We start from the raw sequence: 23,901 nt of genomic DNA, 5'->3' as shown, positions 1-23,901 counted from the left end.
TAGATCTCATCAGCACAAACCATTCGGCACTTTCATTTGCTTCATACACACTTGTAAAGCCAAAGTTGTTTTTTTGTGTGTGTCTTTAGAACAAAACCAAAAATATATTTTATGTTACAATTTTAATTTTGAGTTCAAAGCTCGTTTCTGACTGACAGCTGTGTCTGTGTATCGTCGTGAGCATAAATCTAAAGCTTTTTTGTCCTGTGGGATTCGTTGTTTGTGTCGAATATGTTTATTCTTCACAGTAGGTTTAAGTCACAGTAGGTAGCTCACAGTTTCAAAGTAAGCTGCTGTCTAATTCGTCACTTGCCCCAACATCTGAATCAACAAGAGGAGTTTTTGTGTCTGATGTTGCAGCGAGACAAACTCCATCTCCTGGTGAAGGAGGCAGGGGCCGGGGTCTAAAGCCAGGTGGAAAAGGCCCATCACCTCCCGAGGACCCATTTGGAGGATTCAAGCTCAAACCTGTCCAGCTGAAGTTCATTAAGAAGCTTAAGGACATTGTGCTGCAGGAAGCTGAGTCCATCGGCTCCTCCGCGGTGTTTGAGTGCGAGGTCTCGCCTTCCACGGCCATCACTTCGTGGATGAAAGATGACAGCAACTTGCGTGAGAGCCCCAAGCACAAGTTTACATCTGATGGCAAAGATCGCAAGTTGCACATTATTGATGTGCAACTATCTGACACTGGAGAATACACGTGTGTGGCTAAGAATGCGGGCAAGGAAATAACATGCACAGCCAAGTTAATTGTTGAAGGTAAACGATTGTTTTAATCCAACATCAATTTTTAAAAACTTATTTGACATTCATGAAAACACTTTTAATCACCTTTTTCCCACAGAGCTGCCTGTGAAATGGTTGAAGGAACTGGAACCAGAGACAACATGCATTAAGGGTCAGCCAATGTACCTCACCTGTGAGCTGAACAAAGAACGGGACGTCATTTGGAAACGTAACGGTCAGGTTCTGAAAACAAAGGCTGGAAAAGTGGCCGTTAATGTAATTGGCATGCAGCATGCTGTGACCATCCAGAACTCCACCGATGAAGATGGCGGCGCCTACACCTGTGAGGTCGATGGACAGGAGGACGTCAAGACTACAACTAACGTCAAAGTTATTGGTAAGAAGTCTGCAGAGCATGGTAGCAATGAAACAAGATAAATACAGTCATTGTGCCGTCCATCGTTCAGGGTGAGTCCACCTACAAGCTGGATTGGTCCCAGGCTGAAACTGTCCCCCAGCAGTTAAAAACCAATATGAAGGGCAGCGACTATGAACAGTAGAGCTTGTATTTATGCACCATTTAAGGCCTAAGTTGATCCCTGTTTGAGTTGCCTTATGCTGCACCAAAGAAAACAGACCATGGCACAACCAAAATTACTGTGACGGTGTGCAGTCTCATTGTTCTGGCAAAGATGGCTGCTCAAAGACGGGAATCCATCGCCATCTTTAATGTGACCTTGATGCATCAAGATGGCAATAAAGCTGCACTAGGACGGCGTCAGTCTGCACACTCAAGCTCTCTTGCAGCCAATCTACCAATCCAGTGAACCAAAGATTTTCCCTAGTTACACAGAAGTCGTTGTCATATTTCCTTAGTGTGACTGAGGCATAAGAGTGTGTCTTGTTGAGCAGTTTTCCACTGTAGGAACAAATATAATGTGAACCCTTCCTCCTCAGAAACCATCAAAGACTGGCTGGTGAAGCCTCTGAGAGACCAGCATGTGAAACCAAAGGCAAAGGCCACCTTCAAGTGTGAGCTGTTCAAGGACACGCCCAACTGGAAGTGGTTCAAAGGAGAAAACGAGCTTACTCCCTCTGACAAGGTCGAGATCAATAAAGATGGAAAGGACATGACGCTCAGCATCAATAACTGCCAGCCTGATGATGTATCAGACTACACCATCCAGGTGGAGGATCGCAGATATACAGCCAAGCTGACACTTGGAGGTTGGTGTATCCACGTTGGGGAAGCATGAGGACCACGCTTTTCCAATCGCAAAGGTTTCTAACTCTAACTTTCTTTGGGTGCTTTCAGAGCGTGAGGCTGAGATCCTGAAGCCACTCTCCAGTGTGGAGGTGGTTGAGAAGGAAGAGGCCAACTTTGACTCTGAGATATCAGAGGACGATGTGGCCGGTGAATGGAAGCTGAAAGGCCAGGTGTTGACTAGATCTCCGGTAAGATATTTAACAATGCTTTGTCTCAGAGTAAATTATTGGAGATAAATATCTGAATTTCAGGAGCGGCACCACGCCTCCAAACATGCTCCGTCCAGTTCTCATCTATATAGGTTCCCCCAGTTCACCAAGCTGTTCCTTCTCGTTTCCGTGCCCCACCCTCCCTGCGCTTTTCAAGTCTTCACTTCTATTTAGTGCACGGGGATCTGCCAGGAGCCGTCGGCTCTTTGAGGCCTTCCCCAAACCGCAGCTCAGTTCATGTCCAAGCGTCACCTTTACCTACTAATGTGCTGTCAAACCTAAAATGAGGACGTGGGCCCAGCTAGTGAGATAGCAGCTAAACGTGAGCTCGTCGCAGGACTCAGGCCACTCGAAACCACAAATGAGAGGATCATATACTTCTGTGCTGTAGTAAATTTAGTAGGGTTTATAGAAATGTGAATAGGGAAGTAGCACTCATGCCTCTTTGTTTTGCAGACCTGTGACATTAAAGCTGAGGGCAAAAAACGTTTCCTCACACTGAAAAACGTGCAGCTGGATCAGGCTGGTGAAGTGACATACCAGGCTCTGAACGCCGTCACCAGCGCTATGCTCACCGTCAAAGGTACGGATTTACCAAAGACAAAAATTCCCCTGTTGTAACCTGCTGCATTTTGTTGGTCATGGAAAACTGTTGCAGAGCAAACACGGTAAGAGAAGCTGTGGTTGTGTCTTTGTTTCTGTTATTAATTGCCAAATCGTTCGCACCTCTCAGAAATCGAAATGGGCTTTGTTGACCCGCTCAAGGACCTTTCTGTGCCTGAAAAGAAGCAGGCTAAGTTTGAGTGCACCATCACTAAGGACGTGTCAAAGGTCATATGGTTCAGGGGGACAGAGATTGTCACTCCAAGCCCTAAATATGAAATAATTGATGACGGAAAGAAGCACATGCTGATCATAAACAGCTGTGAGTTTGATGACGAGGCTCAGTACACGATCGAAGCGTTGGGTCAGAAATCAACGGCTCAGCTGATGGTGGAGGGTAAGTGGCAAAGAGAAGCGCCACGCTTCATGTTGTTCATGTTTCCTCTGTGAGCTCGCTCAGTGGCCAATATCTGTCTGCGCTGACTCGATGTATTCCAGGCATGAGGCTGAGTTTTGTCCAGCCGCTTCAGGACCAAACGGTCAAAGAAGGTAACGCGGCACGCTTTGATCTCGAGCTGTCTCATGAGGACGTGCCAGTGGTCTGGTACCGAAACGAAGTCAAACTCCACGTGAGCCGAACGGTTCTGATTCACGTGGAAGGAAAGAGACACACTCTAGAAATGAGGACGCTGAGTCTAGATGATACCTGCCAAATTAAGGCAGAGGCTAAAGGCATTTACTCCATGGCCAAGCTGACGGTCGTAGGTAACTGCGCTCCCTCGTTTCCTTTTCACTTCTGTTTCACAGTAGCGTGACTTACATGACTCACTTTTTGCATTGTCATATTGTATACTGCATTACAAGACTGCTCTTCACAGAGAAAAATTATGAAAATCTACAAATTATTTGTAATAAACCAAAACTTCCTGTCTGCTCCAGAGGGCGACCCCATCTTTGTGGTGAAGCTACAGGATTACTCAGCCACCGAGAAAGAAGAGGTGACCCTGGACTGTGAACTGAGCAAAGACGTCCCGGTGCTTTGGTACCACGAAGAGAAGGAAATCATCGCCTCCAAGATGGTCATCATGAGGTCAGAGGGCACGCGCAGGTCTCTGGTCCTGAAGAAAGTGGAACTGAGCGACAAAGGCAAATATGTATGTGACTGTGGGACAGACAAGACGTCAGCCAACATCAATATTGAAGGTAAGCACGGTGACATGATTGCCTAAATTCTTTTAAACATAAAAATCAGTTGAATCATAAATTAATCGTAAAGCTGTCTAAGATTTACAGGTTGCTAGGTCAAAATAAACCCGTAAAACGTTAAATGTTCAAGCCTTTCACTGCACAAGGAAACATGACTCCGAAGGGAGGTCCAGGCCTCGTCAGCCTAGTGAGCGACCCCGTAGCAACCTCACGTCTCTAAAAATGCACATCTCCACACCGGTCTGGGAATGACACATCGATGCCTGCAGTTCACATCAAAGACAGCAGCTTCTCTGCAAACGCTCACTGAGCAGCAGTAAAACCTCAGAAAGAGATGCAAAGAGCATTTAAAAGTTGTGCCTCACTGCTGAAATCCCCACAACTTTAAAAATGAATGAAAAATAAAAACTTTGAAGGCGAGCGTTCACAGTTTCCAGTTTTTTTTAACTTTTCATGGTGAGCTGTGGGCGAGTTTGCAGCCGAGTCAGCGTCTTCCATGGGAACTGCAGGAAACCATGGCAACGTGACCCAAAAATCACTCGGCAACCAGAATCCACATTTTCCCCTAGCAACTGACCGAGGCCGCCGAGACTGTGTATGAGGACAGATGATGGATTTACTTTCTTTAAATCAAAATAAAAAAGAACTTTGGATTAAAATGAGAAATCCGAGGGAACAAACTGAAACTGATAGTTTCCAGTTCTTCCATTTTTTGTTGTTTAGCTGTAAAATCAGTCCTTTCTTCCAGAAGCAAAACAAACTGCATTTTCATATCATGACCCTTTTCCCCAAAAGCACGCGACATCAAAGTCATCCGGCCGATTTATGGCGTGGAGTTGTTTGATGGAGAAACGGCTCGTTTCGAAGTGGAGATCTCTGAGGACGACGTCCACGGACAGTGGAAGCTGAACGGAGCGGTGCTCAGTCCGTCCTCTGTGAGTGCTTCATCACAAGCGCCTCATTGGCAGCGCTCTCCATAACATGAAGCCAGTTTATCAGACTGTTTACGTCTTTGTTTAACAGGATGTGGACATCATCGAGGAAGGAGGCAAGCACACGCTGATCCTCTACAACTGCAAAGTGTCCATGACCGGCGAGGTGGCGTACTCTGCTGCTAATGCCAAGTGCGCCGCTAACCTCAAGGTCAAAGGTAAACCAGCCCACTGACCTCATCATATTTTATAAAAAACATTTTAAATCATTGTAACCTAAAAATGTGAAACTAAAAATGAGAGCGTCTCATAGAATAAGCCAGCGGGGGATCGCAGCAGTTCAATCAAACCTCCGTCTGAGCTTCACCTTCTCAGGTCTGACTTCTCATCAGACTTCATCTCCACTGAACAAAGACACCATATATAAAAACGTCAATACTTTTACTCTGTGTTGGTTACTGTCACAGTTTGGGGCTCGTTATGACGACAGGAATCCTCTAAAATGAACTATACTGATAATTATGATTATCTAAATTCAACTAGGAGCCTAAGTTTTTCTGTTTTTCTCACTGTTTTTCTTCAGAACTCCCGCTGAACTTCCTCACACCCATGACTGATGTTCAGGTCTATGAGAAGGATGATGTGAGGTTCGAGGTCGAGGTGTCGAGAACTCCAAAGACTTTCCGTTGGCTCAAAGGCTCACAGGAGCTGCAGAGCGATGAAAAGTACGAGGTGATCCAGGAGGGAAATTTGTACGTCCTGGTGATCCGATCGGCCGCCTACGATGACGAGGCAAAGTACATGTTTGAGGCCGAGGACAAGAGGACGACGGGCAAACTGGTTATACAAGGTAACGTCGTGGTTGTATTCATTTTTTTTAAACTCCTTTGGCACCAGTGAAACCTTCAGAGAGTCAGGGCACATTATAATCATATGTTCACATTTAGATCAAATTATTACAGTTTTAAATTCGCCAAATAAACACTTCTGTCCAAACCTTCTCCAGATGAATCCAGTTTGGCAGATTTTTACCTCTGCTTTGTCTTCTGGTTCGGTTCACTTTGAACTAGAGATGGCACGATACCACTTTTTCATGTCCGATACCGATATCATAAATTTGGATATCTGCCAATACGATATGAATCCGATATAGTGTTTTTTAATCAATAAAACTGTTTTTTAAATATCTTGCTGCTTTTTGTATAAGTTCATACTCAAGTTAAAAAAAACACTAAAGCTATTCTGTTATACCTGTATGCAAAAAATGCACTGCACCCAAAATATTTCATAGTTCAGCAAAACTGATCAATCTAATAAACTTAAACCTGCTCCATCCTCCCTATTCTGGTGTTTTAAAGAGTACTTAGCGTAAATATTAAGCAACCTGACTAACAGGGCTGCAAACTCCCAGCAAAAAAAAAAAAAAATAGGGAACCACCCCTCACGCTCCACCTCATGATGCTTAATCGACGTAATCAACTTTAATTTGATGCAGTGTGAAAAAAATGCACAGAAATAAATTATTTTTCAAGAATAATTAAATAGATTCAACATCTTTCTTCAACAGAACTGCACAGATGGTACCTTCCCAAAGGAAAAAGTACTATAGCTTACTAGGGTATATTAGACTTAACAGTTACTATATACAGTAATTGACTTCTATTCATTTTACATCAAATTAAAACTTTGGGTGTCAGATAATTATTTATTAAAAGCTCGACATTTTAAATGAGAATAAGAAAGAAAAGTATGTCTTTGTGCCCCTTTTCCCTGTTCATGCCCTATCGGCCCCCCCCCCCCTGGCTAAACTTTGCTAGATCCGCCCCTGCACAGTTACAGCCGTCAGCTACGTAGAAAAAGATCCTCGAGTAGAAAGTAATATTAAATAAATTCTAACAACAGCTGATCAAGCTTAAACGTGCTGCTGTTGTTCAGCCGCTGGTTTCCTCTTTCTGGTGCAAAGTGGGCCAAAAGCAAACAAGAGAGACGGACTCACAACAGAAAAGCCGATCAGCTGATCGTTAAGCAGTTTCATGATTGAAGTAGCAGCAAGAAGAGGCAGTCGCTCCATATATCGTTTGTTAAGCTTAACGCAGGAATGCTTTACAAACACTCAGAGATGAACTTACACACTTGCTTTACTTCTCTCTGGGATCACTTCCTCGGAGATGAAATGCCGGTTTGGTAGCGAGGCTACAAACACACACAGCTGCTCCAACGTGCTACGGTTACGAGCCCAGTGTCACACGTTTTGTGAGGTGTTTTTTTGATATTTAATGGATCGGATTACATTTTTTATTTCTCTCCGATATCCGATCCAGTAATTTAGGTCAGTATCGGACCGATATCGGATCGGTCCATCTGTACTTTGAACACAGCGCTGGTGCTCATTTTTGTTTGTTTGTGAGTCACAAATACAAATCTGCTGTGTTCTGCTTCTACTCAAAGTTAAATGCACCAATGTCTGATGTCTTCCTGTGGCAGGTATTCGCCTAGAGTTTGTCAAAGCAATCAAGGATGTGACAGTAAAGGAGCGTGAAACAGCTGAATTCAGCGTGGAGCTGTCACATGACAAGATCCCGGTGGTCTGGTACAAGAACGACGTCCGACTTCATCCCAGCAAAGTTGTTCACATGTCGGCACAGGCGAAGGTTCACACGCTGGCCTTCAAGGAAGTCATCATCGACGACACGTCCATGATCAAAGTAGAGGCCATGGACAAGAGCATGACCGCCATGCTCACTGTCATTGGTCAGTGCCTCCTTTCTAAAGCACATTGAAACAAATGACATAAAAACATAGGACCAGATGACAGGACTTTAGAAAGAACAAACATTAAAGCAATCACAACTCATTCTGATTTAAAAGAAAAAGAAAAAGAAAACAGGTGTAAACAAAGCAAACAGAGCAGGTGACAGCAAGCCACACCCACCAACATCCAAGAGTTCATCCTGTCAGACTGATTCAGACACGCTTCTCTAACGCCTGATTTTCATAATGAACATACGTTTCCCCACACAGAGGGTGACGCCTACTTCACCACTAAGCTGCAGAACTACACAGCAGTGGAGAGGGACGAGGTGAAGCTGGTCTGCGAGCTGAGCAAGGCTGTAGCTGATGTGAAATGGTTTAAGGATGGGAAGGAGATCACCCCCTCCAAGAACATCGCCATTGTCACCGATGGCAAGAAGCGCATCCTGATGGTGAGGAAGGCAGAGAAGGCCAACATCGGAGAGTACACCTGCGACTGCGGCTCGGACAAAACCACAGCTAAGCTCAACATTGAAGGTAAACCATGGATCTGTCCCAGCTCTCATGCTTTATGCATGCTGCTTCTCTGAAAATCTCTGAACACGTTCAGTTTTCAGCTGTTGGTAAAAGTCCATGTAAATACAATCAGTCTGACCTTTGACCTGACAAACAGAAACCAAAGTGTTTGGTAACGAGCTGAGACGGTAATAAACGGATCATTTGGCATCTGTAGCCGTCGTATCTGGATATGTGCTTTGTTAGTTACAGTTCAGCTGTTTGAAGACCTTTGACGTGAACATAAATGATGTTTTGTTCTGATAAGCACAGAGGTCACCAGGCTGTCAGAGCTTTGTCAGCATTTATCTCTCTCTGTAGAAACGTTGGAGAGGAGCACCGGTTGGGTTTCTTGGTGGATCCTCAGCTTTGTAGATTAGAGCCTCATCATTGGCGAAGTTAAATTTGACTGCTTTAACAAACAGGCGCTCCACGGGTGAAGATGTTGCTGGTTTTTATAGTGATTTCTGTCCTTTTGCAGAGCGGGATATCAAAGTTGTCCGTCCGCTGTACAGTGTGGAGGTCACGGAGACAGAAACAGCCAAGTTTGAGACTGAGATTTCTGAGGAGGATGTCCATGGAAACTGGAAGCTGAAGGGAGAAGCTCTTCATCAGTCAGCTGTGAGTCTGCAGTGACCCGCCTGGCAGTCGGTTTCATATTCATCGCCACAGAGATGCTTTCAGCTGACTTTCATGTGCTCGTGTTTACCTCAGGATGTTGAGATTAAGGAGGAAGGAACCAGACACCTACTGATCCTCTACAACGTCTGCATGGACATGGCAGGACCCGTTGACTTCTCTGCAGCCAACGCCAGATCCAGCGCCCAGCTCAGAGTCAAAGGTCAGAGGTCATTTTAGCCCTTATTTTTTAAACGATGGACAAAACGTCTCTGACACGGAGGAAGCTCCGTGCCGTTTGGCTGAAGCACACACAAACAGCAGCCCTGGTTTCTGTCACACACGGGTGTCGCACGTCTCTGTAAGTGTTCAGCCAATCAGGGCCTGTGGTTATTTTCACCACTTCAGTCTTTATCTGAAGGCAGGCTGCTCTCTGATTGGAGGAGCAGTAACCTGAAACACGAACCAGACCACAGGATCTCCAGCAAGTGCACGCCGGTTCATTTGTTGAAGGAGCTAACCATGTCTTTACCCTCAGCTCGGTCCATCACGCTGGTCCATCCTCTGAAGGACGTGACGGTGACGGCTGGAGAGACGGCCATCTTTGAGTGCGAGCTGTCATACGAGGGCATCGCGGTGGAGTGGTTCCTGGGAGGGCAGAGGATGGAGGCCAGCGACCGGGTGAGTCTGACCACAGCAGCGCCCGCCTCTCCTGTAACTCGCTCCACACCGGAGAAACCGCTCACAGAGCTTTTCCTCCTTTTTAACAAAATGTTTCTCACTCATAAAACTTCTGCTTCACCACAAAAGAAGAAGGAAAAGAAATGGGACGACAGAAATAAAGAAAGTTAGTGTGGATCCAGTAAAACACTAAAAAATAACAGAGCGTTACTTTTATTAAGCCTTGAGAATTTTAGCGATTTCCTGCAAAAAACCGAGTCGGTGCAAAAAGAAATGATTTCATAGTTTCTGTTGTGATCACACAGACAGCATTAATGAAATACTATCTTTGTGATAAGAAAGCTTTGCTTATATGTTTTGTATTTCTGTTCTCACATTTGTAACATTTTCACTCCAGATTTGGAAACTTTTCTCTTTGGTTAGAAAATCCGAGCATACAAACCTTCTTTAGTGTGATTTAAAATGTGAGATGGGACCTTTTAGTGGAAACAGGTTTTCTTCAGGCACAAACAGACCTGCACTGAGTCTGTCACACGTCTGATTTTAAACAATCGCCATCAGGACACGTTTACGGTCGCCGGGCTCTGATTTGTTCCTGTCTCTGAGCAACAAAGCTGAGTTTTAAAAGAATTTCAAAATCTGAATCCCAGTTTGGATTATGAAGAAAAGACACGAGTTTTGTTTTGCAGATGAGGACAAGTTGTCTTTGTGATGTTTGATGTTTCTCTGGTTCTGCAGAGGCTGCAGCTAAAAATATCTGGGAGATAAACATGCGGCTCTTATCTGTGACTCTGACCCTCGAGTGTCGCCTTATCTGCACAAAGACCTCAGATTCTTTCATCTCCATTAAATAAACAAATGTTTCTCAGCAGGTCGAGGTCATTTTGTGTTCCTGGTAGTTTCTAAACATATTACATGTGCTTGAATTAATAATCATGTTTTGCATTATAAGGAATGCATCAGCCAAACTAAATCTGCACTACTCGACCATCATTTGTTCGAACGAAGATTCCCCTCAGATGCTGTTTTCACTGTTTAACTGTTAGAGCACCAGATCCTCTCCCTGCTCACCTTTACTCATCGTCCTTTTGCGACTCTCTCTGTTATTTTTCTCTGAGAAAATCCTCAAAACACACCAAGTCCTGCCGTCTGAAGTTGCCTGTAGCTCTTCCTTTGTACTTCCTCTCCCATCACACTGTTTTTCAGCTTCCCTCTGTCACTGATATCTCAGATCTCAGCTGTAAGTCAAAAGCTTCTACCTGGACCCCGTTCCTACCGTTTGGGTCAAAGCCTGTCTACCCTCTCTGCTTCCCCTCATATCTGCTCTCATCTGCTCCTCACTACCACTGGAGCTGTTCCCAAAGCTGTGGTGATCACCCCAATACTGAAAAAAAAAACAGGATCCCAGTAATTTTGATCATTTCCGTCTCCAATTGACCATTTCTATCAAAACTTCTTGAAAAGACAGTCGCCGCACAACTCCACTCATACTTCACTAATAATAATCTGCATGAACAGTTCCAGTCTGGTGTTCGTCCCTCCCACAGCACTGAAACTAATAAAAATACTCACTGATCTTCTCATGGAAGCTGACTCTGGTTTACTCTCCATTCTTATTCTCCTCGATCTCACTGCTGCCTTTGATACTCCTCAGTAGGCTCGCCTCCATCGGTCTCTCCCATATCCCACTAGCTTTAAATCGCACTCAGTTTATTCGACTTAAATCCTTCACTTCTCAGCCCTTTCCTCTGGTTGCAGGCGTGCAGGGATCTGTCCTGGGGCCCCTTCATTTCATTATCTAGCTTCTTCCGCTTGGACACATTTCACTGCTATGCCGATGACACCCAGCTGTATCTGTCCACTAAACCTGATTCTGCTCTCCCCCGTCCTCTCTCACCCTCTGCTTAGCTGAACTAAATTCATGGTTCTCTTCCAATTTTCTCAAACTCAACAGTAACAAATCCTCCTGGTCGGCACTAAACAAACACTGTCCACAACTAACAGCTTTTCTGTTACAGTCTCCGTTTCTCCATGTGTGAAAAGTCTGCGTGTCATCGGCGATGGTACTCGATCTTTTAGCTCCCACATCAGTAACGTCTCTCAGTCCGCATATTTCCAACTCCGTAACCTTAATCGTCTCCGTCCTTTTCTCGCCCCACATGCCGCTGCCATCCTTGTTCATAGCCCGGTCACTTCCCGGATCGATTACAGCAACTCTCTTCTTTTTGGTCGTAGTCAAAAATCTATCCATCAGCTTCAGCGTGTCCAGAACTCTGCTGCTCGTATCATCACCAGGACTCTTTCTATGGTAAATGGCCTGTATTTATATAGCGCTTTACTAGTCCCTAAGGACCCCAAAGCGCTTTACACACTCCAAAGTGTGGGGAGTGAGTTGGAGGGTGGGGTGGGCTGCTTTTAACTATGTAAAGCACTTTGTGCTACATTTTTTCTGTATGAAAAGTGCTTTATAAATAAAGATTGATTGATTGATTGATTTACATATTCAGTCATCCACCCATTCACACACTGGTGATGTGACCAGAAGCCAGTGAAGCAGCCACAGCCACCCTGGGGCGCACTGACAGAGGCGAGGCTGCCGGACACTGGCGCCACTGGGCCCTCTGACCACCACCAGCCCTGCTCTGCAGCAGCTTCACTGGCTTCTGGTTAAATACCGCATCAATTTCAAGATACTTTTGTGCACATTCAAGGCTACCCATCATCTCTCGCCTTCATACCACTCTGGTTCAGATCACCGTCCCTTCCCCCCGGCTAGCCACCGTGGGGCGCAAGGCTTTCTGCTGCTCTGCCCCCCATCATCCCTTCCTCCTGAGATAAGAAACATCACTTCCCTCCCTCTTTTTAAGTCCAGACTCAAACTTCTACATAAATGTTTCCATCCTGCTACTTTCATTTATTTTATTTATTTGTTCAATGTTTTATCCTTATTATCTTGTAAATTGTTATGTTTGCTGTTGTTATTGCTTGTGTACAGTGTCCTTGAGTGCTTCGAAAGGCGCTTTGTTAAATAAAACAATTATGATTATGATTATTATTCCATCCATCCATTCGCTTCGGCTTGTCACGGGGGCGCTGGAGCCTATCCCAGCGGTCATAGGGCGAGAGGCGGGGTACACCCTGGACAGGTCGCTAGTCTGTCGCAGGGCCAACACACAGGGACAGACAACCATTCACTCCCACATTCACACCTATGGGCAATTTGGATTCACCAATTAACCTATCCCCACAAACTATTATTATTATTATTATTATTATTATTATTATTATTATTATTATTATTATTATTTATTTATTTATTTATTTATTTATTTATTTATTTATTATGACGTTTTTTCAGAATTTTAAATTTTTGGATATTTTTGAAGTGTTTTTTAGCAGGTGAGTGTCTGAACCCAAATAATGAATTAATAAAGCTTAATTATGAATTAAAATCACAAATGAGTTTTATTTAAAAACACAAAGGAGTTGAATTCATTGCTGGAGAAAATGAGGTTAAAGTGGAAAAAGCAGCCCAGTGATAGAAACCTGCCCGTGTGTGAAAGAGAGCAGCTCGATCAGCTGAATAATAAATTAGTAAAGTGAAATTTATTCTGTTGATATGACCAAAGGTTTTCACTCATTTCTAAAAACACATCTGCAGAAAATTCTTAAATATTTTATTATGATGTAGCTTCTCAAAGTGAATCAAGGCTGGAAGTTTGTGGACAATAAAAAATAAAAACGGTATTTTTCCCTGATTTCATCAGTTTGACACTCGGAGTTATTCAGTCATCGCTCAGACTCGCCGCCTGTTAGCAAACGAACCAGAATAAGTGTAATTATTATTTATAATGATTATTTAAGTGACGGCCCTGTATCTGTGTCCATGGTGACGCGTTCAGCTCGTGTTCGTGTGCAAGCGTGACGCTCGCTTTGTTTTCGGTTCCTGCAGGTGAAGACTCGGGTGGCGGGCCGAGTTCACACTTTGACCGTCCGAGACGTGAACCTGTCGGAGGCCGGCGAGGTCAAACTTACTGCCAAGGACTTCCAGACTCAGGCTCAGCTTATCGTCAGAGGTACGGCACGCGCTCAGACTGGGCTCCGAGGATCGAGGACAAAGCATTTCTAACAGGAGGCTGTGGTTACCACCTGTTAACCACGTCTGTCTCTGTACCTTTAGAGCCAGCGGTTGAGTTCACAAAGCCTCTGGAGGATCAGACGGTGGAGGAGGAAGCCACGGCCACTCTGGAGTGTGAGGTTTCCCGTGAGAATGCTGAGGTACGATGGTTCAGGGAGGGACAGGAGCTCAGAAAGACCAAGAAGTACGACACCATCGTGGACGGACGCAAGAGAGCTCTGATCATTCACGACTGCTCTCCTGAAGATGCCAAGTTGTACACATGTGATGCCAAAGACTTCAAGACTTCTTGTTTCCTGGAAGTTACACGTAAGGACCTTAACCAGGCTTTAATCTTTCAAATCTGCTGTCGCACCTCCAGCTGAGGTAAAGCATAACTGTGCTCATGCTGTGGCCTTTTCCATTCACAGCTCCGTATGTTGAGTTTACAAAGCCTCTGCAGGATGTTGAGGTCAGAGAGAAGGAGTCTGCCAAGTTTGAATGTGAAGTTTCTCGTGAGTCTGCCAAGGTGAGCTCAGCAGGATGCAAACAGTCGCTGCTGTCCTGTCGATCAGACTGAAACCGCTCTCACACTCTCGACTAACCCTTGTGTCGTCATTTTTCAAGGTTCGCTGGTTCAAGGACGGTGGCGAGATCAGGAAAGGAAAGAAGTACGAGATCATCGCCAAGGGAGTCCAGAGAATCCTTATCATCCACAAGTCTGTGTTTGATGATGAAGCCGAGTACGAATGTGACGCGAGAACCTCCAAGACCTCTGGCATACTCACCGTCATCGGTGAGGAACATTATTCATCTATTTCAGGGGTAGGCAACTCCAGGCCTCGAGTGCCGGTGTCCTGCAGGTTTTAGATGTGTCCATGATCCATCACAGCTGATTTAAAGGGCTAAATGACTCCTCAGCATTTCTTGAAGTTCTCCAGAGGCCTGGTAATGAACTAACCATGTGATTCAGGTGTGTTGAACCCGGGGTGCAATCTAAAACCTGCAGGACACCGGCACTCGAGGCCTGGAGTTGCCCACCCCTGATTTATTTTATGTGTTTGATTCATGTTGAATTTCCAGTTTCACCAACCTTCCAATGAGAAAAAAAGTGACGTTTTTATTCATGTCAGCCACAGATGTTTGTTCTGCTGGAAAATAAAACGTCATTCACTGATGACGGTCAGCTTTCTAACCACTGCAGGAAATTTCTCTGCTGAAGAAATATTCTTGTAAAAACTATAAACATATGATTTTAGGCTCGACTTAATAGATGGATATTTCTCTGTAAATGAACTCCTGGTGCTCGTGTTTCCTTCAGAGGAGGCAGCCAGGTTTACAAAGAACCTGTCCAACGTGGAGGGAACAGAGACGAACACCGTGAAGATGATCTGCGAAGTGTCGAAGGCCGGCGCTGAGGTTACCTGGTATCGAGGGGACGAGGAGCTCCCAGAGGGAGGTCGCTACGACCAACAGACGGACGGACGCAAGAGGATCCTGATCATCCGGGACCTGAGGATGGAGGACGCTGGTGATTACAACTGCAGGCTGAGTCCCACCATCAGGACATCCGCCACGCTCAAACTCAACGGTAAAACACGTCGCTTACTTTTTGATTTTATAGAAGAAACTGAAGTCACCAATTACCTACCCGAGTCATTATTTTCTTTGTAATGATTTCAAAAGCAATCTGAAGAGCAAAACAAAGAACGTGGAGAAATCCACTAATCCACCAAACCTTAACTCCGCCTTCTTCTCCTTTGCAGAACTGGCAGCCGAGTTCCTCGCTCGGCCTCAGAACCAGGAAGTGGTGGAGGGCGAGAAGGCAGAGTTCTCCTGCTCTGTCTCCAAAGACACCTACGAAGTGAAATGGTTCAGAGGAGACAAAGAGATAGAAGCTGGAGACAAGTACGGCATCATCAGTGAAGGAAAACGAAGAGCTCTTATTGTGAAAAGCTGTGAGCTGAAGGATGAGGGAGGCTACACTGCACACATTGGCACTGTTAAAGCCGTGGCAGATCTGCTAGTGATCGGTAAGACACTTATGGTCTTTGTCATATCTTATTACAGATTTCAGAATGCAGGTTTGGTTTTATTAAGTTTGAATTCTGTTTTAGAAAAACTGAGGATCATAACTCCGATCAAAGACACCGAGGTGAAGGAGGGAGGCGAGATCGTGTTTAACTGCGAGACCAACACGGAAGGAGCGAAGGCCAAGTGGCTGAAGAATGAGGAGACCATTTTTGAGAGCAGCAAGTACATGATGGCTCAAAGGGACAACGTCTTCTCTCTGAGGATCAGAGACGCCCAGAAGGCTGATGAGGCCGTCTATACCGTCAGCCTGACCAATCACAGAGGAGAGCTCGCCAAGTGCACTGCCAGCGCTAAAGTGGCAGGTGAGTGGGCAGTAACAGTATCTGAGTGAAGTTACAGGCTGGATTTGACTCTTTAATGAAACCAGGGCCAGCTTCCTGAGTGCTGAGTGCTTCTTTAGTTGTTCTTGTGACTCTACTGTACACACAGCCTTATTTTATTATCTGTATATGGCTCACAGTAATGTTGAAACATATTTAGGAGTTTATACAACGGCTGTCTCCACTATGTTTAATATTATAGCACCTTTTGGCAGGTCAGTGTCCTAAACCTGTTCTCAGTAATCGCAGACGTGACTCTGAAAGACAGATGGATGTGTCAGCTTTGTTATAAAGCAAAGAAAGCTGAAAATCATCTGAAGAATTCAGAATAACTGAAGTTCTGTTTCTTCCAAGAGTATCAGGACGTTTGATCCAAAGCAGCCGTTTCTTGCTCAGTGACTTTGTTGCACGTACTCCTTTGTTTCTTTACGTTCACCCTGAAATCATTTGGTCCTCCACAGAGGAGAAACTGAGGTTCTTGGAGCCAATCGAGGACAATGAGACTCAGGAGAAGAAGACCGTCAGCTTCGTCTGTAAGGTGAACAGGCCCGGGGCGACGGTGAGGTGGCTGAAGGCTGGTCAGGAGGTGACACTCAGCAAACGCATCGTCTACAGAGTCGATGGCCTGAAGCACAGCCTGACCGTTAAGGACTGCATCATGGAAGACGAGGGCGAGTACACGGCCGTGGTCGGAGATGACAAATGTGCAGCTGAGCTGATCATTAGCGAGGCACCCACAGACTTCACGGCACAGCTCAAAGACCAGACCATTACAGAGTTCGAGGATGCAGAGTTCACTTGCAAGCTGAGCAAGGAGAAGGCTGCCGTCAAGTGGTACAGGGAAGGACGAGAGATTCGAGCGGGCCCCAGGTATGACAGATCTGCATGTGCTGTTGTTTCGATCCAAAGGAACACAAATCAAATGCTAATCAACCAAGAAAATATTCAGAAAGTTAAAATTTGGGATACGTGGTCATGACAGAGGATTACAAAAGCCTGAAGCTTCTGGGACCTTGTGTTACCTTTGATTTAAAATAAAGTGCAGTGGTGTACAGAGGCAAAATTACACAGCTGATGCTGTTATCTAAGTCTTATAGTATCATATACATGACTGTACCAAGTTCCTGATGTTTGTTGTGTTTTTACAGATATCAAATGGAAAAAGAAGGAAAGACGTGCAGACTGATCATTAAGGTGTGCAGGCCTGATGACGAGTGTGAATATGCCTGTGGTGTGGATGAGAGGAGGACGAGAGCGAGGCTCTTTGTTGAAGGTGAGATGTTTGTTTCTTTTTGTCTTCAAAAGCAAAGATTTATTCGACGAATCTTCTTGTGAGATGTGTTTTTATGTTGCGCAGAGACCCCAGTGGAAATCATCAGACCACCGCAGGACGTGTTCGAACCTCCGGGTTCAGACATCGTGTTTGAGGTGGAGCTCAACAAAGACAGGGTGGAGGTGAAGTGGATGAGGAACAACATGATCATCGTCCAGGGAGACAAATACCAGATGATCAGCGAGGGTAAAGTCCACAGACTGCAGGTCTGTGAAATTAGACCCAGAGATCAGGGAGAGTACAGGATCGTGGCCAAAGACAAGGATGCCCGGGCCAAGCTGGAGCTGGCAGGTGAGTCAACTTCACATGCAAACAGGTAGTGAAACACATTTCAAGAAATGTTAAAGAAATCACTGATTTAACAGACTTTTAGAAAGTTGTAAACAAACAAATCTTTTCTTGACACTTTATGAAGCATCCAAGTTGTTTTGGGAATATAGTTGTAGACGCAAAGCATAACATGCAGTTTTATTTTAAGATGATATCCACCAGTTTGGACTGCTCTGTGTTATGCAGGGCAAATTAAACAGTACAAATTTCTCCTCTGTCTCTCCTGCAGCTGTTCCAAAGATTAAAACCACCGACCAGAACCTGGTGACAGATGCCGGTAAACCCTTTGTCATGACTGTGCCTTATGACGCGTACCCTCGTGCTGATGCCGAGTGGTTTTTTGAAGGCACCAGTCTTCCTGTCCAGAATATTGACACCTCTTTGGACAAGACCGAGTACCGCCTGAAGAGCCCTGCCAAGGAGGACCAGGGCCGGTACAAGGTGGTAATTAAGAACAAGCATGGTGAGGGTGAAGCCTTTATCAACCTGGATGTGATTGGTGAGTCTGTGATCAGATAACTGCTCAGTCCTCTGTCGGAGGATATCACCAGAGTTTCTGAGTGTTGTCCTGGTGGTTTTCCAGATGTACCGGGACCCATCAAGAACCTGAGAGTGGTTGACACTGTTGATGGCGAGGTCAGTTTGGCCTGGGAGGAACCTGAGAATGACGGTGGCAGCAAGATTATCGCCTATGTTGTAGAAAGACGGGATGTGAAGCGCAAGACCTGGACTGTGGCTACAGACCGTGCTGACACTCCAGAGTACTGTGTCAGTGGCCTGCAGAAGGAATCCTTTTACCTCTTCAGAGTCTGTGCTCGAAACAGAGTTGGCAGCGGACCCGCTGTTGCAACCGAAGATGCCGTCCAGGCCAAAAACAAGTTTGGTAAGCAACACCCCGAGATCCCCGCTCCACTAATCCTAACCCCATCTCCACAGTCGTCCTAATCATGTCCATCACATTTTTGTTTCCTAACTTTAGATGTTCCAGATGCTCCTGAAAATGTTGCAGTAGAGTCAGTGAACAAGTTTGGTGCCACCATCACTTGGGAGCCCCCCAAGTTTGACGGTGGCTCTGAGATCACTGCTTATGTGATTGAGCTCCGTGACAGAACATCTGTTAAGTGGGAGGCAGCCTTAGTCTGTGCTGCCAATGACCGCTTGGCTATGCTGAACGACGTGGTGGAGTACAAGGAGTACATCTTTAGAGTCCGAGCAGAGAACAAGGCTGGCATCGGCAGGCCCAGTGCTGCCACCAACCCCGTCAAGATCATGGATCCCATCGGTGAGCTCACTCTCAATGTTTCTATCTAAGTCCTGTGTAGAAATATCAAACAGTCTGATTTTGCTCATGTCTTGTGCCCACAGAGAGGCCGAGCCCACCTCTGAACCTGAACTTTAGTGACCAAATCAAGACAGCAGTCACGTTGACCTGGGAGACGCCCATAAACAACGGTGGCAGCATGATTACAGGATACATCATTGAGAAATGTGAGGACGGCTCTGACAAGTGGCTCCGCTGCAACGCCAGACTGTGTCCTGACCTCTCCTACCGGGTATGCAGCCAACCTGAAGAGTCTGCCTTTATTCTGATTCAACCTCAGCGCAGTTACATTTTTCTTCCTGGTCTGGATTGTTTTGTTGTTTTCTTCAGGTGTCTGGACTAAAACCTGGTCAGAAGTACCTCTACAGAGTTTGCGCTGAGAATGCCGCCGGTGTCTCCGATCCAGCCGAGCAGCTGGGACCACTGCTTGCCGATGATCCTCATTGTGCGTGCAACAAGCATAAACTCAACCAACCACTTCTTCTTTATAAATCCAAGTAGTTCACTGGATGTGCTTTCACAACCAAATGTTTCTCTCTTGGCAGTTGGTCCAACCTTTGATCTGAGTGGCTTCAGGAAAGGCCTGGAGGTGATTGTTCCTCAGCCTCTAACAATTAGAGTTCCCATTACTGGATACCCAACCCCTGTGGCCAAGTGGACCTTTGGCGAGAAGGAGCTGACCCCAGCGGATGAGCGTGTCTCCATGGTGACGAAGCCTACGCACACGGAACTGACGATATCTCCTAGTGTTCGTCCAGACAAAGGCATCTACACCCTGCAGCTGGAGAACGACGTATCCTCTGTCTCTGGAGATATTGATGTCAACGTCATCGGTAAGAACCCATGACCATGTGATCAAGTTTAGCAATGATGGTGCTTATTTTAATAGACAGCTCATTTTATTGTGGTACAGAGACGTCTGTTACCCCCAAATCATCTAGAAACAAACCCAAAAGAAGAAAACTGATGGAAGTCTTTTTCATCTTATTTTCCCAGCATGCCCCAGTGCTCCGAAGGACTTCAAAGTGGCTGAAGTGACCCGTCAACATGTCCACTTGATGTGGGAGGCACCTGAACACGATGGAGGAAGTCCAGTGACACACTATCAGATTGAGAAGAGAGAAGTTTCTCGCAAGACATGGGCCAAGGTACTTTCAGCTCATTTCAGTAATGTCATCTTTGGCGCTGTATGTAATAAAAATATTTCAGCTCATCACAAAATGTAAACTGAGTGAATTACCTGGTTTTGTGTGAAAAAGTAACCGCCTTCTAAAAATAATACATGAATGTGCAGCTCCTTTCTGAGCTACCAACGAAAAGTTTTAGAGGTTTTCAGATGGTGCAAAATGCAGCTGCTTGCTTTTTAACTAAAACTGGAAAATTTGAGCACATTCGAGCAGATTCTAAGCTGCTCACCTACGAGGCTTTCACTGGTTTGGCACCTTCATACCTCTCTAATCTTTTGCACCTTTACAGTGGGGCAAAAAAGTATTTAGTCAGCCACCGATTGTGCAAGTTCCCCCACTTAAAATGATGACAGAGGTCAGTAATTTGCACCAGAGGTACACGTCAACTGTGAGAGACAGAATGTGAAAAAAAAATCCATGAATCCACATGGTAGGATTTGTAAAGAATTTATTGGTAAATTAGGGTGGAAAATAAGTATTTGGTCACCTCAAACAAGGAAAATCTCTGGCTCTCACAGACCTGTAACGTCTTCTGTAAGAAGCTTTTCTGTCCCCCACTCGTTACCTGTATGAATGGCACCTGTTTGAACTCATCATCTGTATAAAAGACACCTGTCCACAGCCTCAAACAGTCAGACTCCAAACTCCGCCATGGCCAAGACCAAAGAGCTTTGGAAGGACACCAGGAAAAGTATTGTAGACCTGCACCAGACTGGGAAGAGTGAATCTACAATAGGCAAGCAGCTTGGTGTGAAAAAATCAACTGTGGGAGCAATCATCAGAAAATGGAAGACATACAAGACCACTGATAATCTCCCTCGATCTGGGGCTCCACGCAAGATCTCATCCCGTGGGGTCAAAATGATCATGAGAACGGTGAGCAAAGATCCCAGAACCACACGGGGGGACCTGGTGAATGACCTGCAGAGAGCTGGGACCAAAGTAACAAAGGTCACCATCAGTAACACACTACAACGGCAGGGAATCAAATCCCGCAGTGCCAGACGTGTTCCGCTGCTGAAGCCAGTGCATGTCCAGGCCCGTCTGAAGTTTGCCAGAGAGCACATGGATGATACAGCAGAGGATTGGGAGAATGTCATGTGGTCAGATGAAACCAAAGTAGAACTTTTTGGTATAAACTCAACTCGTCGTGTTTGGAGGAAGAAGAATACTGAGTTGCATCCCAAGAACACCATACCTACTGTGAAGCATGGGGGTGGAAACATCATGCTATGGGGCTGTTTTTCTGCCAAGGGGACAGGACGACTGATCCGTGTTAAGGACAGAATGAATGGGGCCATGTATCGTGAGATTTGGAGCCAAAACCTCCTTCCATCAGTGAGAACTTTGAAGATGAAACGAGGCTGGGTCTTCCAACATGACAATGATCCAAAACACACCGCCCGGGCAACAAAGGAGTAAGAAGCATTTGAAAGTACTGGAGTGGCCTAGCCAGTCTCCAGACCTCAACCCCATAGAAAATCTGTGGCGGGAGTTGAAAGTCCGTGTTGCTCGGCGACAGCCCCAAAACATCACTGCTCTCGAGAAGATCTGCATGGAGGAATGGGCCAAAATACCAGCTACAGTGTGTGCAAACCCGGTAAAGACCTATAGTAAACGTTTGACCTCTGTTATTGCCAACAAAGGTTATGTTACAAATTAATGAGTTGTATTTTTGTTATTGACCAAATACTTATTTTCCACCCTGATTTACGAATAAATTCTTTACAAATCCTACCATGTGGATTCATGGATTTTTTTTCACATTCTGTCTCTCACAGTTGAAGTGTACCTCTGGTGCAAATTACTGACCTCTGTCATCATTTTAGGTGGGGGAACTTGCACAATCGCTGGCTGACTAAATACTTTTTTGCCCCACTGTATGTTCCATCTCGTGCGCTCCCATCTCAGGACTCTGGCCTTCCAAAGGTTCCTAAAGCCAGAAAAAAGACAGTTGGGGAGCGTGCTTTTTCTTTTCGTGCCCTGTTTTTGTGGAACAACCTCCCTCAAGATATTAGGCAGGCTGCTCTGTGGAGGGTTTTAAAGCTAAGTTGAAGACACACTTGTTCAGCCTATCCTACAGGTCTTAATTCTTTGCCTATTAGTTTTTTAAATGTTTATCATTTTTAACTCTGCTTATGTTTTTAACTTGTGTTGCTATGTATCACTTTTATTTATTTATCTCTTTATTTTCAAATCGCTGTACAGCACTTTGTTTGAAAGCGCTTTATAAATAAAGTTATTGTTATTGTTAGCAGCAGTGTTGTTAGGTTTCAGGGCCTGGCTCAAACATGGCACGTGACATGTTGGCTTTTTTATTTTTAAAAACAGAAAACATCACTTCCACAGTGTGAAATAATGTTCACAGACCCAGAAGTCTACCCAGGTCTGAGTTTATTTGCTCAGCAGTGACAGTGACATTTTTCCAGGTGGCTGCTGGCGTCCTTGACCTGGAGCACACGGTAACAGACGTGATTGAAGGAAAGGAGTATCTGTTCAGCGTCTCTGCATGCAACAAGTGCGGACCTGGAGAGCCAGCCTACATCGATGAGCCCATCAATGTCTCTTCTCCTGCAAGTGAGTGTTTTTACACTTCATGTGAAATTAATTGTCTTTGAGTGGAGAAACTGACAGATAACTAGAATCTCACCTGTTTCACGTTCACGTATTTTCTCCTGCAGCTGTACCTGATCCACCTGAGAACCTTAAGTGGCGCGATAAGAGTGCCAAGTCCATTTTCCTGTCCTGGGAGCCTCCAAAATACGATGGTGGTGCCCATATTAAAGGCTACGTGGTGGACAAGTGCCAGCGTGGTACAGACAAGTGGGAACCCTGCGGTGATCCCCTCCCTGAACTCAAGTAAGACTTAAGAACTTGTAACTGCCGGTTAAGTTTTTTGGGCCACACGTTATTAGTGTCCTGTCTTTATTTTGGTACAGCTGGATATATTATATGATTTGAACTCACAGGTTCCAGGTTACCGGCCTGGTCGAGGGCCAGTGGTACGCCTACAGAGTCAGAGCTTTTAACAAGCTGGGAGCCAGCCGACCTTGCAGGGCTACCGATGAGATCCAAGCTGTGGACGCTAAGGGTAGGACGGGTTGTGCTCTTCCAGACAGTCACATGACGCTGCAGCCACACACTGCACAAAAAGTGCAGCAGTATAATTTATTTTTGTAATGGATTCTGCAGACTCACTCAGAAATGTGCAGCATCTCTCAGTGATACAGGAGCAAATCTTTCTTATGACAAATAAAAGAATAAGTGAGAATGTGTGGATTTTAAGGATATTACCATCAAGGTTTCAGGCATAGTTGTGATAATATAATATTTCATTTCTCCAAAAGGTGGAAATTCATTTGCAGAACAATTTTATAACTAATTGGCTTAAATAAGCAAAATTATATATAGTTCAGCCAAATAAAATGCAGTATGGCACATATCTGCCGAGAATACACAGTTTTGCATGAACAGTATTTAGAAAAAAGGAAAAAAAATATATATTTAATGTACAAATATACAAATCTGGGGAAAAGAGGAATTAAATACATAAATAAATGGTGTTATGTATTTACAGTTTGGGTTATTGCATGTAAAATTAAATATTGGACAGTTGTGAGTTATCGAGGGGAAACTGAAATGAACATATAT

The 23,901-nt window shown here is 45.0% G+C and overlaps 1 protein-coding gene across 1 annotated transcript in view; it reads left to right on the top strand.

Annotated features, from left to right (window-relative positions):
* The window catches only part of LOC113007498 (titin-like), a 175,495-nt gene that overhangs the window by 65,648 nt on the left and 85,946 nt on the right, over positions 1 to 23,901 (top strand). The window contains exons 94-129 of the mRNA XM_080290769.1: positions 361 to 759; positions 845 to 1,123; positions 1,684 to 1,953; positions 2,042 to 2,181; positions 2,659 to 2,785; positions 2,936 to 3,202; positions 3,304 to 3,570; positions 3,745 to 4,008; positions 4,807 to 4,946; positions 5,035 to 5,161; positions 5,527 to 5,793; positions 7,428 to 7,694; positions 7,965 to 8,231; positions 8,731 to 8,870; positions 8,964 to 9,090; positions 9,406 to 9,548; positions 13,501 to 13,624; positions 13,729 to 13,995; positions 14,097 to 14,194; positions 14,293 to 14,461; positions 14,987 to 15,256; positions 15,432 to 15,698; positions 15,783 to 16,061; positions 16,541 to 16,949; positions 17,228 to 17,352; positions 17,437 to 17,703; positions 17,972 to 18,241; positions 18,326 to 18,625; positions 18,722 to 19,024; positions 19,108 to 19,295; positions 19,394 to 19,508; positions 19,609 to 19,896; positions 20,060 to 20,211; positions 22,680 to 22,827; positions 22,932 to 23,109; positions 23,220 to 23,341. Of these exons, the coding sequence (XP_080146895.1) occupies positions 361 to 759; positions 845 to 1,123; positions 1,684 to 1,953; positions 2,042 to 2,181; positions 2,659 to 2,785; positions 2,936 to 3,202; positions 3,304 to 3,570; positions 3,745 to 4,008; positions 4,807 to 4,946; positions 5,035 to 5,161; positions 5,527 to 5,793; positions 7,428 to 7,694; positions 7,965 to 8,231; positions 8,731 to 8,870; positions 8,964 to 9,090; positions 9,406 to 9,548; positions 13,501 to 13,624; positions 13,729 to 13,995; positions 14,097 to 14,194; positions 14,293 to 14,461; positions 14,987 to 15,256; positions 15,432 to 15,698; positions 15,783 to 16,061; positions 16,541 to 16,949; positions 17,228 to 17,352; positions 17,437 to 17,703; positions 17,972 to 18,241; positions 18,326 to 18,625; positions 18,722 to 19,024; positions 19,108 to 19,295; positions 19,394 to 19,508; positions 19,609 to 19,896; positions 20,060 to 20,211; positions 22,680 to 22,827; positions 22,932 to 23,109; positions 23,220 to 23,341 (7,830 nt within the window). The remainder of the gene's footprint in view (positions 1 to 360; positions 760 to 844; positions 1,124 to 1,683; positions 1,954 to 2,041; positions 2,182 to 2,658; positions 2,786 to 2,935; positions 3,203 to 3,303; positions 3,571 to 3,744; positions 4,009 to 4,806; positions 4,947 to 5,034; positions 5,162 to 5,526; positions 5,794 to 7,427; positions 7,695 to 7,964; positions 8,232 to 8,730; positions 8,871 to 8,963; positions 9,091 to 9,405; positions 9,549 to 13,500; positions 13,625 to 13,728; positions 13,996 to 14,096; positions 14,195 to 14,292; positions 14,462 to 14,986; positions 15,257 to 15,431; positions 15,699 to 15,782; positions 16,062 to 16,540; positions 16,950 to 17,227; positions 17,353 to 17,436; positions 17,704 to 17,971; positions 18,242 to 18,325; positions 18,626 to 18,721; positions 19,025 to 19,107; positions 19,296 to 19,393; positions 19,509 to 19,608; positions 19,897 to 20,059; positions 20,212 to 22,679; positions 22,828 to 22,931; positions 23,110 to 23,219; positions 23,342 to 23,901) is intronic.

The sequence above is a fragment of the Astatotilapia calliptera genome, chromosome 16 (assembly GCF_964374335.1).
Source record: "Astatotilapia calliptera chromosome 16, fAstCal68.1, whole genome shotgun sequence".
Lineage (NCBI taxonomy): Eukaryota > Metazoa > Chordata > Actinopteri > Cichliformes > Cichlidae > Astatotilapia > Astatotilapia calliptera.
The sequence above is the reverse complement of the archived record's forward strand: the minus strand, read 5'-3'. Positions and strand labels throughout refer to the sequence as shown.